This window comes from Dermacentor variabilis, chromosome 3 (genome assembly GCF_050947875.1).
Source record: "Dermacentor variabilis isolate Ectoservices chromosome 3, ASM5094787v1, whole genome shotgun sequence".
Classification (NCBI taxonomy): domain Eukaryota; kingdom Metazoa; phylum Arthropoda; class Arachnida; order Ixodida; family Ixodidae; genus Dermacentor; species Dermacentor variabilis.
In genome coordinates this window covers 210,379,122-210,395,355 of record NC_134570.1, presented here as the reverse complement: position 1 = coordinate 210,395,355, position 16,234 = coordinate 210,379,122, and the positions used below count along the sequence as shown (strand labels likewise).

Here is a 16,234-nt window from a genome sequence, read left to right as displayed (position 1 = left end):
CACCAGAGACTGTCTTTTTGTGAATGGTTACTAAGCTCTTCTTCATCATTAGGAGTGCATATTTTAGCATCTATAATGGTGTCATCTGCATAACGCTTGATGGATATTTGCGGTCAAAACACCTGCTCCCATATCACTAATATAAATGAAAAAACCAAAGGGCCTATAACAGACCCTTGTGGCACACCCGATCGAACTGGTTTATTTGTACTGCAAACAGAATTTAATGAAACAAATTGTTCCCTTTCTGACAAATATGCTTCAATCCATTTTAATAGCTGGGTATTACCTAAGAAATGAGAGAACTTCATAAGCAGCTTTCTATGGGATATTCTGTCAAATGTCGGAAGTCGATAAAGATCGATAAAGATAAAGATATCTATTTGACCCCTTCTATCAATACATTGACCGATTTCATGCGCAACTTCAGTGACAATAGTGAATGTGGAGTAGCCTCGGCGAAAATCACGCTGGTTTTTGCCCAAAATCTCGTTCTCTTCCACAAATTTAGTTAGCCAGCCTCCAGTCTCTCGGAACGTCGCCAGATTCTAGAGATTTGGTATTGATATCCAAAAGGGAACATGAGTAACACTCGGCGTATCTCTTTTAAAAAAGCGTTGGGAATTTGACCAGGGCCAGGACATTTTTTCTCATCTAGTTTATGGAGCAGGTTCAAAATGCCGTCTTGTCTAATAGTTGGTTCAGATATACAGTGCCTAATGGAATGTAGTGTTTTGGGTGTAGAACCATCCTCCCATGGGAAGAACGATTCAAAATATTCATTGAAGAGGCAAGCCATTTCAGAGCTGTTCGTGATAGTCTTCTTTTCACCTGTCAGAAATTGAATGCCGGATTTGGGCCTTGAAAAGTACTTCCAAAATTTTCGCGGAGAGGATTTAATAATGTTGCTAACTGTTGTATTCATGTAACAATGTTGCGCTTTCATAATTTCCATTTTAAATTCCTGTGAAGCGGAATGAATACAGTGACGTGTTCTTGTAGAGAAATTCCTAGACCTCATTCATTTCTGGAGACGCTTTTTATGAATTATTTTCCGTGTAATCCATGGGTTTTTTCTGTTAACTTTCTTGGGGTGCTTGGCAACAAATAGTTGTATTGATTTCAATACCACACTTTTAAACTTCTCCCAAGCATCATTTACTGACGTAGTAATTAGCGAAATGAAATGGCTGAAATCATTATAAACTTCTTCTAAATGGTCCAATACTGCAACATCATCTGCTTTAGAGAAATCGGAGACTAGCAAAGCTTTATTCTTTTCTGCTCGGGTATATATGGTAGAGAACTACGTGATCACCATATTGTGGTCAGAAATCCCTTTTAAGACTTAACACCAGCACTTGGATTTGGTGACAGATCTGCTTAGGGATACCAAATCAACTAGCGATTCTCCCGATTCGTGGGTTCGTGTTAGCATAGTTGCTATTTGTGTTAAGTCAAGGGAAAAAGTCAGATTCAGAAGAACACGAGACACGGCCTGATCATGTTGTCCTTCCCGATAATGTTGGCCCTCGAAGCCTACGTTCACGCCGAACTTGATATCCGACTTATCCTTCTTGAACATAAATGCCCGTAGCATATTAAAAAACGGATTCCCTTGAAGCCTTGATTCTTGGATATGAAGCTGACTTTCTAACACTAACAGAAACCTGGCTAACAGCTGATGTTAAAGATGTTGAGATAGCTCCTGCCAACTACGCTATCATCTGGAAAGACCGGACAACACGAGGCGGTGGCGTGGCCATTCTAGTGAAGAAATCCCGTTTTTAATCTTACCCGATGTTGCGGGCGTTGAGGCTATCTTTTGTAAACTGCGCTTCGCATCATACTCTTGTCGTAGGCTGCGTCTATCACAGTCCTTCTTCCGGCCTCGACAATGTGCGCCGATTGCATGAATATACTGAGCAATATGCATCAGCGTCCAGATTAATAATCACAGGTGATTTTAACGTTGCCGAAGTGAATTGGCAAACAATGCAGCATCACTCACCCTGTCCGGATGTGTTACTTGACTTTATGTTATCGTTCAACCTTACACAAATTGTAACTGAACCTACACGTGCACAGGGATCCAGCTGTTCCATACTAGATCTAATATTCCTCAGCAATCACTTCATAAATGACGAAACAAGATTAAGTTGCTAGATGGTATTTCGGATCACAAAATTACCCATTGCACTATACCCCTTCATGACAGCGTTACCCCTCAGCAAATCATCGCTTACACCGACTATAGTAAAGCTGACGACACTAGTATACTTGGTTACCTGATTAATGAATAGCACACGTTATTGCAACTTTTCCATAACAGCACTACAGACATCGATACATTGTGGCTCGCATTTACCGTCATTATATCTCATTGTATAACGAATTACATACCAACTAGAAAAAATAAACTTACTAGGCGTAATCCATGGATAACGCGTGACGTTACACATGCGAAACGTAAAGTAAACCGAATGCGAAAATTGCTGAAAACTAATCCATCAAAATTTACGCATGAAAATCTCAGCGCAGCTATTCAACTTATGAAATCAAAAATTAAGACAGCCGAACAGTTCTACTTTACTAATGCACTCACAAACGTTTTGAAAACTGCTCCCACAAAGTTCTAGAGCTACATTAACCAAAAGAATCCTAACGACAACGAAGCCTCAAATGAAGATAACAGGAACTCTGCTAACTTGCTTAACGACTAATTCTGCTCCGTTTTCACTGAGGACAACGGCACACTACCTCAAGCAGTCTTCTCTAGAAATAAGCCACTAGAACCACTCACATTAACCCAAACAGGCGTACTTAACCTACTGCTTAACTTACACCCGAAGAAATCACCAGGACCTGATAATATTGTCACGTTGTAGTGACGTTAAAGAACACAGTAGCAGTACTGTGAAAGACAAAACTAGCTTTTATTGGGCGAACCTGTGCCCACAAAACAGGCTACACTTAAAGCGCAACGATAGCGGCGAACACAGTCGGCGATCGTCGAAAATCTGATCAGCGGGTCCAGCGCGTCAGCTTTTATACAGCAGTCATCGAATGTTCCAGACTAATCGTTGGGACCTGCGTGCCTTCCACAAAGTTCTACACCATTCGCGTCACGCGATGAAATCAGATAATACAAGGCTCGGCGACAACAGAGAGCGGATAGAAGCATCGATAACTTTCCAGAAACTTCGGATACATGCAGGCGCGTCCCGCGCTGTGCAATAACATTTGTTCGGCGGCGAAACGTGGTCGCCCGATAGAGATAAGTACACGTGTCAATACCCCCCTCTTAGAAAGCATCGACCCGACGCTACATACAAGCGAAATAAAAACACCCGTAGCAAAGAAAACAACAAAAAATAAGGAATTTCGTCAGCGTCCGTAAAAGGGTTTAAGGCGCACCACGTGGACCACTTCATATCGTGCGCGGCGTCGCTGTGAATGCGAAATGCCGTCTGGCACGACCTCATAGTCCAGAGCGCCAATACGTCGGATGACCTTGTAGGGTCCGAAATAGCGTTGGAGTAGTTTCTCACTGAGTCCTCGTCGGCGTATCGGGGTCCATACCCAAACACGGTCGCCGGGCTGGTACTCGACGAAGCGTCGTCGGAGGTTGTAGTGTCGGCTGTCGGTCCTCTGCTGGCTCTTGATTCGCAGGCGGGCGAGCTGTCGGGCTTCTTCGGCGCGATGGAGATAGGTAGCGACGTCAACGTTCTCCTCGTCAGTGACGTGCGGCAGCATGGCGTCGAACGTCGTTGTCGGGTTCCTGCCGTAGACCAGCTTGAACGGCGTGATCTGTGTTGTTTCTTGCACCGCCGTGTTGTAAGCGAATGTTGCGTACGGCAAGACGGCATCCCAGGTCTTGTGTTCAACGTCGACGTACATCGCTAGCATGTCGGCGAGGGTCTTATTCAGCCGCTCCGTAAGGCCATTCGTCTGCGGATGGTAGGCCGTTGTCCTCCTGTGCCTTGTTTGACTGTATTTCAGTATGGCTTGGGTGAGCTCCGCTGTAAAAGCCGTTCCTCTGTCGGTGATGAGGACTTCTGGGGCGCCATGTCGCAGCAGGATGTTTTCAACAATGAATTTCGCCACTTCGGCTGCGCTACCTTTCGGCAGTGCTTTAGTTTCAGCGAAGCGGGTGAGGTAGTCCGTCGCCACGATGATCCACTTATTTCCGGTTGTTGACGTCGGAAAGGGTCCCAGCAAGTCCATCCCGATCTGCTGGAATGGTCGGCAAGGAGGCTCGATTGGCTGTAGTAATCCGGTTGGCCTTGTCGGCGGTGTCTTGCGTCGCTTACAGTCTCGGTATGTTCTGACATAACGGGCGACGTCGGCGGTCAGGCGCGGCCTATAATACTTTTCTTGTATCCTCGATAGTGTCCGGGAAAATCCGAGGTGTCCAGTGGTCGGATCGTCATGTAGGGCGTGCAATACTTCTGGACGAACTCCTGACGGGACAACAAGAAGGTAGTTGGCGCGGACTGGTGAAAAGTTCTTCTTCACGAGTAGATTGTTTTGAAGCGTGAAGGAAGATAATCCGCGCTTAAATGCCCTGGGGACAACGTCGGTGTGCCCTTCCAAATATTCCACGAGGCCTTTTAGCTCCGGGTCTGCCCGTTGCTGTTCAGCGAAGTCTTCCGCGCTTATCATTCCAAGGAAGGCGTCGTCATCTTCGTCATCTTGCGGCGGCGGGTCATCTTGCGAGAGGTACTGGGATCGATACCCAGCACCTCCACCAGATGTCACGTGGTAGTGACGTTAAAGAACACAGTAGCAGTACTGTGAAAGACAAAACTAGCTTTTATTGGGCGAACCTGTTCCCACAAAACAGGCTACACTTAAAGCGCAACGATAGCGGTGAACACAGCCGCCGATCGTCGAAAATCTGATCTGCGGTTCAAGCGTGTCGGCTTTTATACAGCAGTCGTCGAATGTTCCAGTCTAATCGTTCGGACCCGCGTGCCTTCCACAAAGTTCTACACCATTCGCGTCACGCGATGAAATCAGATAATACAAGGCTCGGCGACAACAGACAGCGGATACAAGCATCGATAACTTTCCAGAAACTTCGGATACATGCAGGCGCGTCCCGCGCTGTGCGATAACATTTGTTCGGCGGCGAAACGTGGTCGCCCGATAGAGATAAGTACACGTGTCAATATTCCAAATGCATTCCTTCGCAGATACGCTGAGTGGATGGCCAAGTACTTATTAATAATCTTTAACAAATCAATCTCCTCAGGTACCCTCCCTAAGGATTGGAAAACAGCTAAATTGAAACCAATTCATAAATCGGGAAGTAAAAGAGAACCCGCTAACTACAGACCAATCTCACTAACATGCACTGTTTGTAAACTACTAGAACACATTATCTTAAAGCACACAACCAAACACCTTGAACAGGAAGAAATACTAACGGATTGCCAGCATGGTTTTCACAAAGGAGTTTCCACAGTCACACAACTAATTGAGCTTGTCCACGATGTATCGTTAAGTATTGACCAACAGAAAGAAATCGATGTAATCTTTCTAGATTTTTCAAAACCTTTCGATTGCGTAACACACAAGAAAAAAATTTATAACCGCGAACTTACCTTGGGAAAGGGCCCTATTCTGAACTGGATCAAGGACTACGGATCAAGGACTACCTTACTAACCGCACTCAATTTGTAGAAGTTAACCAGCAATATTGCATGAAATCTAGCGTAAGATCCGGAGTTCCGCAAGGAAGTGTTCTGGCTCCAGTTTTATTTCTCATATACATCAATGATCTGCCTTCTAATATTCCAGTCAATGTTAGACTTTTTGCTGACGATTGTGTTCTGTATCAAGTAATCAATTCGCATAATGACCATGTGGCCTTGAACGACGCTTTGTCACTTGTGTACAAATGGTGTAACGAATGGCAAATGATTCTAAATATTAAGAAATCAGCTATTTTATGAATTACTAGGAAAAAACTCGCATCAGAATTTAACTACACTATAAATAACGCCACACTTAACAAATTGAAGGAGTACAAGTACCTTGGCTTAACATTAACACACGATTTCAGATGGGAGCGTCATGTTAACAACGTTACCTCGACCGCACAAAAACAAAATTGTTTTTCTTGAACAGACGTCTTAGACTAGCACCCCCAAACACAAAACTACTAGCATATAACACATTTGTCAGATCTGTATTAGAGTATGCTAACATTGTTTGGTTTCCTTTCACCAAAGAACTCATTAACAAACTAGAAGCAATTCAAAGGAAGGCACTGAGATATACTTACAACAAACATAGGTTAACAGACTCACCCACAGAATTGTCAAAATAGGCCGTTATACTGACCTTACAAAAACGAGCCAAGCTTGCACGATTAAAATTTATGTATGAACTTATTCATAATGAATTGAAAATAGACAGTTCCAAATACTTATCTTTAGCACAAACATGGCTCACCCTACATAAACATTCACTATCATTAAACGAACACCCATTTCATACGGAAAGCCATAAGCACTCGTTCTTCCCTTTAATGACACGTGAATGGAATAAGCTGGACCCTAGTATTAAGGACAGCCCATTGTTAACAATTTTTTTGACATTAGGCGAAAATGAATTGCGTGCTTCTCAATTATGATGTACCTGTGTCACCATCTATTTTTGTGCCATTTTATTTCATTAGATTGTGTACATCATCACAATTTCTTTACCGAAACCTTAAACGTATCTTATGGGTTACTACCTTTTGTGTATACCTCACTTTTATAACTTGTATTACTTGCCATTATTAAGTACTATTGTTTATTTATGCAAATTGTTTACTTCTTTTCCTGTTGTAATTATTGCTTACCGCCATTGATATTTGACAGACTACCTCATTACCCCTTGTTACTCTTAAATTTAATGCTATGTATTATTGTATAATTTATGCGTACCATTTTGTTCACCTTTGTATATTTTCTACCTTTGATTACCTGTTTTTTTTCGTAACATTATTACAGTGTATAGCGTTACTTTTCTGCCTACTACATTGTCTGCCTCTGCTAAATGCATGTCTAATAAGTCTAATCTTATTATTGCGCTAATTATTATTGTTACACTGCAAGATAACTATGTATGCTCTTCCTGTTATGATCCCTGATGGGATCGACAGTATGAATAAATAAAGTAAATAAATATACCCAGTCAATATTCGGTAAATTAAAATCTCCGGCCAGTATTATCTTACAGGTGCTGTTGCCAAACTTTTCAAGTAAGAAATCATTCAGCAATAGCATGTATTCTTCGGAGGTGCCAGGGGGGCAATATACTGCAACAATTGCAAAATACAGACCACTGATCTCTGAGGTACCCACAATACACTCCAGTTCTGGAGGGGATGAAATTTAACGAGTACCATTGAAGTTTTATAAACAATAGGAACACCACCTCCTCTGGATCGTCTGTCTTTGCGACAAGCCGTATAGTTCGGAGGAAGGAAATCAGCACTTTCGATTAATTTATTTACCCAGGTTTCAGTTACAACTACGATATCCGATTCATGTTCCAAGAGGACAGCTTCCAAAAGTGAAGATTTCTTGCATATGCTCCGAGCATTGATGTTTAAAACTGCTAGTCTGTCAGGGACACTCGGGACTGCTGTCAGAGCTGCTACCCCTCTCGTAGGGCATTTCTCTGCCGCCTATGTTGCTACTTTTGTCATGACAATGCGGCTCCCGACAGGGCCTACGTGTGGAACTATTATCATCCCAGTAATTCGCCTGGCCGTCCACCTAAAGCATGTCATAAACGAGGCGCACTCGCTTCCCACTTGATTTCTCATTTTTAGCGTTTTCCCATATCCACCTTCTCCTGTGCACCACGCTCTTTGTGAAGTCAACGCTTATCGAAACGTTGGTGCCTTTTAATTTGGGACAGTTCCGCATAATTTCCAGTTTTTCCTTGAAGTCATACAGCCGGAAAATCACTGGTCGTGCTTTTGACTGCGTTTTTCCAAGACGGTGCATGCGCTCAATGCTCCGGGGAGAAGTACCAATAACAGAAAATATTTTGTTCTGCATCAGTTTCGATAAATCTGCCTGTGTTTCATTGTCTTGTTCAGGCAAACCGAAGATGATAAGGTTATTGTGGCGCTGGCGATTTTCCATATCGCCATCTTTTCTAGATACGACTGTTCATTCAGATGAGACATCGTCCGCTGTGTGTCATCAAGTTAAGAAAAAGAAGATTGAAGTTTAGTTAAGCGGTCTTCAATAAGCGTCATGGCGGCACCATTCTCTTTCACTTCTTTTTGAACTGCTCTATGATCATGTTTAATGCCACTTAATGTCTTGCTCTGGTATTTCAACGTTTGCATAATCTGTTCAAGTTTTTCAGCTTTAGTCAAACCAGGGCCCGGATTTAATTCGACATCACCACTTGTGATGACCTTGAGACATACAGAAGAACAATCACATACAAGCAGTGCTAGAGTGCGGGGCCATATGCCTCATATATATATATATTATATATATATATATATATATATATATATATATATATATATATACATACATATATAGCGAAAATTGAGGCCTTTAGTTTAGCTCAAGAAAAAGAAGATTACGATCAGTAAGGAACGAAGACATAAAGACGTGATATCAGTTCAAAAGGAAGTCATAGCCAGAGCGAAGCACAGCAATACCTGCGAGTATACACGAACGAAAGACAAACGCAAGCGCCCACTAAGATAACCTGAGTGTGGCAGAAGCGTAATGTGCAGCAATTATGCAACAGAGTCATTTGATGTTATTGTAAATATTGGGTGGCGTAACGAATCTTGAAAAGGGTGACGGTGCCAGCGCGAACGTTTGCAAATGCTATTCTGTACTTAAAATGGCACGTCTTCTCAGAGTTAGAAGTCAACCAAAGATTCTTGTTCCGGTTGGCTGTGCGGCCCTTAGTAAGCCCACTAATGAGGCAGTCCCGGCTGATATGAGTTGGACATGCTTTTTTGAAGTTTTGAAGTTTTAACGAAGAGAAACAAAATTAAAGCAATCAAAGCGAAATGCTAAAACGAGGAGTGTGTATATTATGCTTGACTGGCTGATCTACGTTAAGTGACTATTTGTAGCCGCGTAGTTTCTAAGGGAATGCAAAGAGATAGTCATCATCACCATGTTTATTTTCCAACTTGATTCCTTTCTGATAGTCTTTGGAGCGGTTTCATTTCATGTGCATCCTGCCGTAATAGATGTGAGTCGTACAATTCGGGTAGAGTCGGATTGATGAGTGCGACTGAGATAAGGGATACTTGAAGCATACCTCTAGCGAGATATCGAGTTTCAGACCTTTCGCCGCATTTTATTATGAAACGAATAGTGGGTCAAGTTCCACTTGGTTATGCCACCGGAAGATCCAAATGCCCCAGGTATTTAATTGCAGGAGTAATCTGTTTTCTATGAAGTTTTGGTAAGCACAGCGCATATAATGTTTTATTAACGTGGTGTGTAGCGTTGCCGCTTGCTGTCTTCAAAAGCCTATGGTTGTTAGACAGCCTGCTGCTAGTTATGCGCCCGCAAAAGCCATGGAGCCGCTATTAGCAACAAAAGGTTTCCCTCGCAACGAGTCAAATAGCAGGTAGATTTTTCAACTTTTAAGGTGCTTTATGTGTTTAGGATGTAGGGACAAATTTACAAATAGCTCTTGTGCTATACCTGTTTTTAAGATCACATGCCAGCCAATTGTGACGTTGGATATGATATTAAAGAAGGTGTCTGACCGATGGGAAAGTGCACTTGGGGACGGATACTGCGAATTCGGATACAAACTTATAGTGGTCCTTTGCCGGACTTAGTCTATCGCCGTCCAGCCTTTTTCGATGAAGGCAGCGAGCTGCTGCCGTGGTTGTGGTTGCTTGGTCAGCTTTGTTCAAGTCACGTAGTCTGCACGTGGCATGTTTTCTCACTCGCGATTTTTTAGGAGCAGGCTAAGCATTACTTTGCATCAAGGCATCAGCTACTATTGAGCCAACGATGCAGCGGAATCTCAATGTGTGGCCACAGTAATATTCAGCAGCAGAAAATAGCCCTTCAACACGTCCCGTCTTGATGAACTGCAGTAGAGCGCGTGCCCTGCTTATGTTACTTTACCCACCATATGTTCATGCAATAGCTGAAATCCTTCAGCTTATCTTATATATCTTTAACTATAACAAATACGCGTTTCTGTAGCAACCAACTACCAGAAACACAAGAAAATAAGTGCATCTTACAGTACTTGACAAAGCGTTGAAGCATAGCCTTGAAGATCTTCGGCAAGAATCCAGGAACGGAGTGTTTTCTGAAATGTAGGATACGGTTCAGTATTCCTTAGGAACGTTACGCTTTCCTACATGCAAAAGCTGTAGAACAAAGATATGTCGGTGTTAAAGACGTTCATGTAAAAAAATTATCACAAGTCGCGAAACGGCTGTGGTGGTCCACGCATGACGACATAGCTGAGGTCCCCAACTACGGATATAGAGGAATGGCGGTAGAGGCAGATTGTGTCCCGAAACGGACCACACCTCATAATTATTTTGCCTTTGCAAACAGTAAACAGCCGCCCATACTACTGCGAAAGGCCACTGCGCGGAGAGAAAAGAGCTACAATTTCAAACAGAAGCCTTTTCTCTCGAGGCAGCTATGCTTCCAGCCAAAGAGCATAAATGCATTTACGTAAAACGCACTGCCTCAGTGTGGCTAATTATCTCACAAGAGTTCGGTACACCGTCCAATGCAAAACGCGTTACGCTGTCAACGGGAGTGCGCCGTGCAGCAAAGAGATAAAGAGAAAAAGAAGGCCGAGAAATAGTTTAGAACATGATTGGACTCTAGTATATTACAGTAGAGTATAGTATACTATACTTGGAGCGTAGCCGTGATCATGACACAAAGTCGTCCAATCAATGTTGGACAGGTTGTAGTTAGCCGAAATTCTGACGCTGGCAGGCGTTTAATCACTACAATAAGCATCGATTAAAAGGTTGTGGCTTTCATTGCAATCAACCACGCTCGTAAATTGTTCTGGGTTCCTTATTTGGATATGCCGCAATTTATGACGTAGAAAGCACTTGTTAGCAGCGTACACGGTTTTGGTTTTCAATGCAATGTTTCATCGTACAGACCGATTAGTTGAACAAGCATAGACTGTAAAATACTGAAAGTATTGGCTAACCGGTTGCCAACAGTGCTCAAATATGTTGTTGGTGCTCATAACCGTGCAGAATAAAATTAAGGACAATTATGCCAAATATACACATAGCACCATCGATCCATGATTGCGGAGACGCAATGCAGCTTAGCGCAGCCATGCTGTAAGTTGACCTTGAGAAGTAATTCAACCACTTGACGCCCGATTTGCTTCTTTCTATACTTGACTATCTGGGTGCAGTCAATGTGATAGTGTAGGTGTGCGGTTGTCTTACGCAGGATGTACGACGAGGCTGATAAGAAATGAGTAGGTGACTATTTACCAGGGCAGTGCTCAGTCAGACAAGGGTGCCGTTCTCACCGCATTTCTTATTTTATATATAAATTCAACCTTCCTGTCTAAGTATATTTAGGAACAACACGATACGAGGTGAAGAAGCCTTCTTTTTACGCTACGACATTGCAACTTTCTGTCTTAATCATGAAAGTGTAATGCATACTGTCAATGCTGTGGAAAGCTTTTGTCAAGCGATCGCTAGTGCAGGAAATGGGAAACTTGCCTTGGGTTTGGCAAGACGAATGGGATATCAGGTCCCATTCCCAGGGTATTTATGACTTTCAAATGGCAAGAAACAAACAAAATACTTGCTGCAGTACTACTGCTACAACGAATTTTATTGGAAAACAAACAACTGGAGGCTCAAGCCCGGTAATTGAGATAGCATATTGGATTCACAGTTACAATACTTCCGCGCCAGCACAATGGACGAAGAAGTACACGACACGAGCGCTGTGACAACGCTCGTGTCGTCTACTTTTTTTGTCCCTTGTATTTTCGCTGAAGTATCGCAACGGGATGCGTTAAGGAAAAAGACACAAAAATGAAAAAGCTGGGATAAGTGAATTTTCACAGGCGCCACGACTCGCAAGTTGTTTCTCGTAAGCGACCTATGGTATCTGCTGCATTATTTGCATTGAAGTAAGTTATATGTACAAAAACGCACAGGGGGCTTCGCGGTCCTTATTCGGAGCTCTGTATGGGAAAAAATGAGCTGTACAAATGTTTTAATGACAGCGTGATGGAGAAATTGGTTGGTGGAATCTGTGTGTAAGGCAATCCGTCAGTCGATTTGTTTTCTTTTTTTCCGTGATGTAGATGAGACGTTTCTGAGAGCTATCACTCATGTGAGGCTGGCTAAATTGCTAGCAGAATTTTTTGTGTAGAACGCTTTGTTACAAAAACCAGTCACTAAACACAAAAAACCAGTCACTAAACACAAAGGACAAAGCTGTATTTCGTGCGTGTGCGAGGGTCAGTACGGCTATATCTGAAATAATTTGTTTCATCTTTCGGTTTCCTCTCGGCTCGTATTTATTTAGAATATCTCAACCAGAAGTCACGCAATAAATTGCAGAAAGACCTAGTCGATGTGTTATTTCCTCTGCTATGCTACCGTGCACAATATTGTCCAGACCCATGAAAACACGTTTTGAAGTGCGTTAAAATGCTCATCGCGCCAAGGACCAAAATCTTTTTTTAAGCTTCACACAGTAAGCTTACTCGTCAAAACATTGTTAGAAGATAGGGGTTTATTTATACGTTGCGGTACTCTTGTTTATTATGCAAAGAAGATCAAAGACAATTGAACACGGGTCTTTAGATTGCTGGAGGGGGGTGCTTCTCTGGCACTATATAGAGATGTCATTAACTCCGCAGAGAACCCGTTATCTCATGGTTCACAACAACGATCACGTGCCTTTTGATCTCGTTATGCTCCTGTGCCTGCACACGATATGGCGAACTCGGACGGCTGTACATAATGCAGACATTGATGTTAGACCTCTTTGCGAATATTTTCGCGAGTCTCTGTCCCACTTTGTTGAAGTGCAGAAGGTGGGGACGTATGTACGGGAATCGGCTCCCAGATGGGAAATTTTCTTAGACATGCCGAAATACTGATGACATGCAGTCAGCAAATCGCTGACGGTTCATCGTAGTACAATTTTGTTAGTCCGTTCTTTGAGTTCGTGAGCGCTGTGGCATGTGAGGCAATAAAGGAAAAAAGCGTCCGTGGCGTAGTGGTTTGTACACCGGCTTCTGTGCAAGACGTTCTGTGTTTGAATCCTGCAGTCGGGCAGTCTTATTCGTGTTTATGTGACTATTTATGAAACAGTACTTCTTTTAGAATTAGGAGTTTCCAAAGGCATTTCAAGCGAGAATGCAGAAGTTTTCGTAGGTCTATGTAACTACTCACATTCCCATGCTGGCTCAGCGACCTGGAGTTTCTATAGACGCTAGCGCTCTACTATTCATTGCATGAAACTTTTATGGTATGGGCTTTGGGAGAATGATTCCCGGCACCTAGCAGATTTCTGACAAAACACCGTATCGGAGGTGCATCCAGCCACAAGCAGGCGGAGGTAAAAGTGTATAAGTTTTTGTATTCACAGAAATGAACCTATTGAAGCCTATATGGCGCTACTGGTTTTAAAACCGAAGCTTTTCTTTGTGAACCATGCCGGTTTTTGTGGCCGTAGGGGCTGCCGCCTTGCTGTTCTCTTGCCGAATAGGCGAACCACTGGCAGCGGAGAATGTGCGCCACTCCGTTCTTTGAACCACCATCATACGGCACTCGCTTCCACGCACCGCGGAATATACTGGGATATTCTGGAAGGGGAAGACACATTCGACGACTGTATATAGCATTTCAGAGAGATTTACCCAAAAATATAGAATTTGCGTTGAATGGGAAGGGATTCGGAATGAGGAACAAGTTCATATCAGCAAGGGACGTAGACAGGGGTGCTTTCTATTCCCGCTGCTGCTTATTGTGTACATGGTCAGGATGGAAAGGGCGCTAGAGCGAATCAATATCGGGTTTATTCTCCTATGCGAACAAGCGCACCATATCGCGTACTCGGACGGCTTTACACAATGCAGGCATTGATATTAGACTTGTTCGCGGATATTTTCGCAAGTCTGCGCCTGCGTATGTGGCAAACCTGCCGCAGCTTCCTATCTGTCTAGAGGAATGCGAGAATTTGTTCCTAAATTTAGCGTTACAATGACCAGGCGCTATGGTATTCGATGAAAACAGTTAGCATACAGTGTCACTAAAGAGCCTGTAAATACCTCAGGTAAAGGAATATAAATAATTTAGCATGTGGATAAAGGAAGGGAATAGAATATAGAAACACAGGAAAAAACAACAGCAAAGGGGAAAAAAGGCTTCTATAATTAAACACGGAGCCCTATGGGAATACAATAGGTATGAGGTGCTCCGGCGTACGTGTGAAGGTGTAAGGATTTCAGCACAAATATTTGGAAATGCGGTTGTCTGCTTGACGTCAGGGGCACTATCAGGACTCCGTGGCAACCAAAGTTCAGTGGGACGCCTCCCATTTGGCGCTCACTGGAAAACTACAAATGAATTTGTGCAGGTTGACACGTGCTGCACAAATTTTGAAGGGAGTGAAAGTCATAGACAGACAGAACTTGATCAAGGTCCTCATGTACACAACCGCTGACGTCAGTAGAGACGCCCCCACGTCGGGACGGGTAGGCCGAGCCTCACCGCCACGTCGTGGGCCCTCTGGACAGCCCTGAGTTGATGGATAAGGTCCGAGCTCCTGAGTATGGAGCTCCATTCCTCTTCGGTGTTGCGTTGAGGACCCTGTAATGAGGGGCACTGCCAGAACATGTGATTTAACCTACAAGACTGGAGCCCGAATATCCCTCAGGCTGCCGAGCGCGGTGAGTTCGTGTGCTCGGACGTGGGCGATGTCATTCAGGTTGGCTATGGAGGCCAGATGTGAGCCGAATTGAGCCGGGAACCAGCTGATTCTGTGAGAGAAAATATCCCTATGACCTAAAATGTGAGTTGCTTCGGCCGATCCCGATTCGGACGCAAAGGACCTGACCGCTGTACGTGAATTAGTGTAGATCTGTCGCTTAGAATCGTCAAGGAGAGCGAGCGCGCTGCTCAGCCTTTGCGGGAGTGGCGTTCTTGGCAGAAGCGGAGTGGAGAACAGAAGCTGTGTGATCAATCGTAAAGGCCGAGAAGTTGGTAAATCGACCTATGTGCTTCACGTCTACGAAACATGCACACTCCGGGTTTGCACGAACATCATTGAGTAGGGCTTCACCACTGGCCTCCTGCCTCCCCGCATTGTGCTGTGATTGCAGGCTGCAAGAAAAAGGGGAGACCGTAATGTAAGCTCCTTGCTGTTTATTGAGATTATGTTCGCGTTCACCTTCCAGATCTGGACTACACCCCGGGACGGCCAGGAGGCTCCTGCCCGCGGCCGAGGAGGACAGCCCGGCCATCTGAGCCATGTGCTGTGCCTCGATTCTCTCTTCCAACGTTTTGTGAATAGCCAGTTACATGAACCGGTCCGTGCTAGTACACGAAGGGATCCCTAGCACTCTCTTGATGCTCTTGCGGATCAGCAGATTGAGCTTAGCCTTTTCATGACTCTACCAGCACTGCATGGCAGCAACCTAGATAATGTGGCTGAATAAAAAAGCGTTGAACAACCTTAATAAATTGTCCTTCCTGAAGCCACCTCGAGAGTTGGAGGCTCTAGTAATAAGCGAAACTATGCTCTCCGTTCGAGCTGTGATATTCTTAAGGGACTGCCAATTAGTGCCATTAGCCTCTAGAAGCATGCCAAGAAATCTGATGACCTCCACCCTAGGGATGAGATGACCAGAGCTGGTGCAAAGCTTTATATTGACGTCCTAGAGGCAGACACTTAGGTTTGACACTCTCTCTCTTGGGTCTTTACAGCAAAAATACCGACTTGCTCGGAGAGAGTGGGAGTCCGGTTCCGCTAAGAAAAGCCTCAGTCACAACCTGTTGGGGTGCCTCTACTTTACCCTCGCTGCCGCCCGCACACCAGATGGTGATGTCGTCGGCGGAAAGGGTATGATGTATGCCCTCAAAATGCGATAGCCTCTTGGAAAGCCCACAGAGAGCAATGTTATAATACATAGAAATGCTATAATCAATACATAATACACTGAGGAATATGGAAGAAAGTAAATGGGCTGGGAG

At 43.9% G+C, this 16,234-nt stretch overlaps 1 protein-coding gene across 3 annotated transcripts in view; it reads right to left on the bottom strand.

Moving 5' to 3' along the window:
• The window catches only part of LOC142576615 (uncharacterized), a 501,274-nt gene that overhangs the window by 74,379 nt on the left and 410,661 nt on the right, over window positions 1–16,234 (bottom strand). For 2 of the 3 annotated variants that reach the window (XM_075686816.1, XM_075686815.1), the window contains exon 17: window positions 10,259–10,326. The exons of the other annotated variant lie outside the window; for it this stretch is intronic. In XM_075686816.1, coding sequence (XP_075542931.1) covers window positions 10,259–10,326 — 68 coding nt within the window. The remainder of the gene's footprint in view (window positions 1–10,258; window positions 10,327–16,234) is intronic. 3 annotated transcript variants of the gene reach the window in all.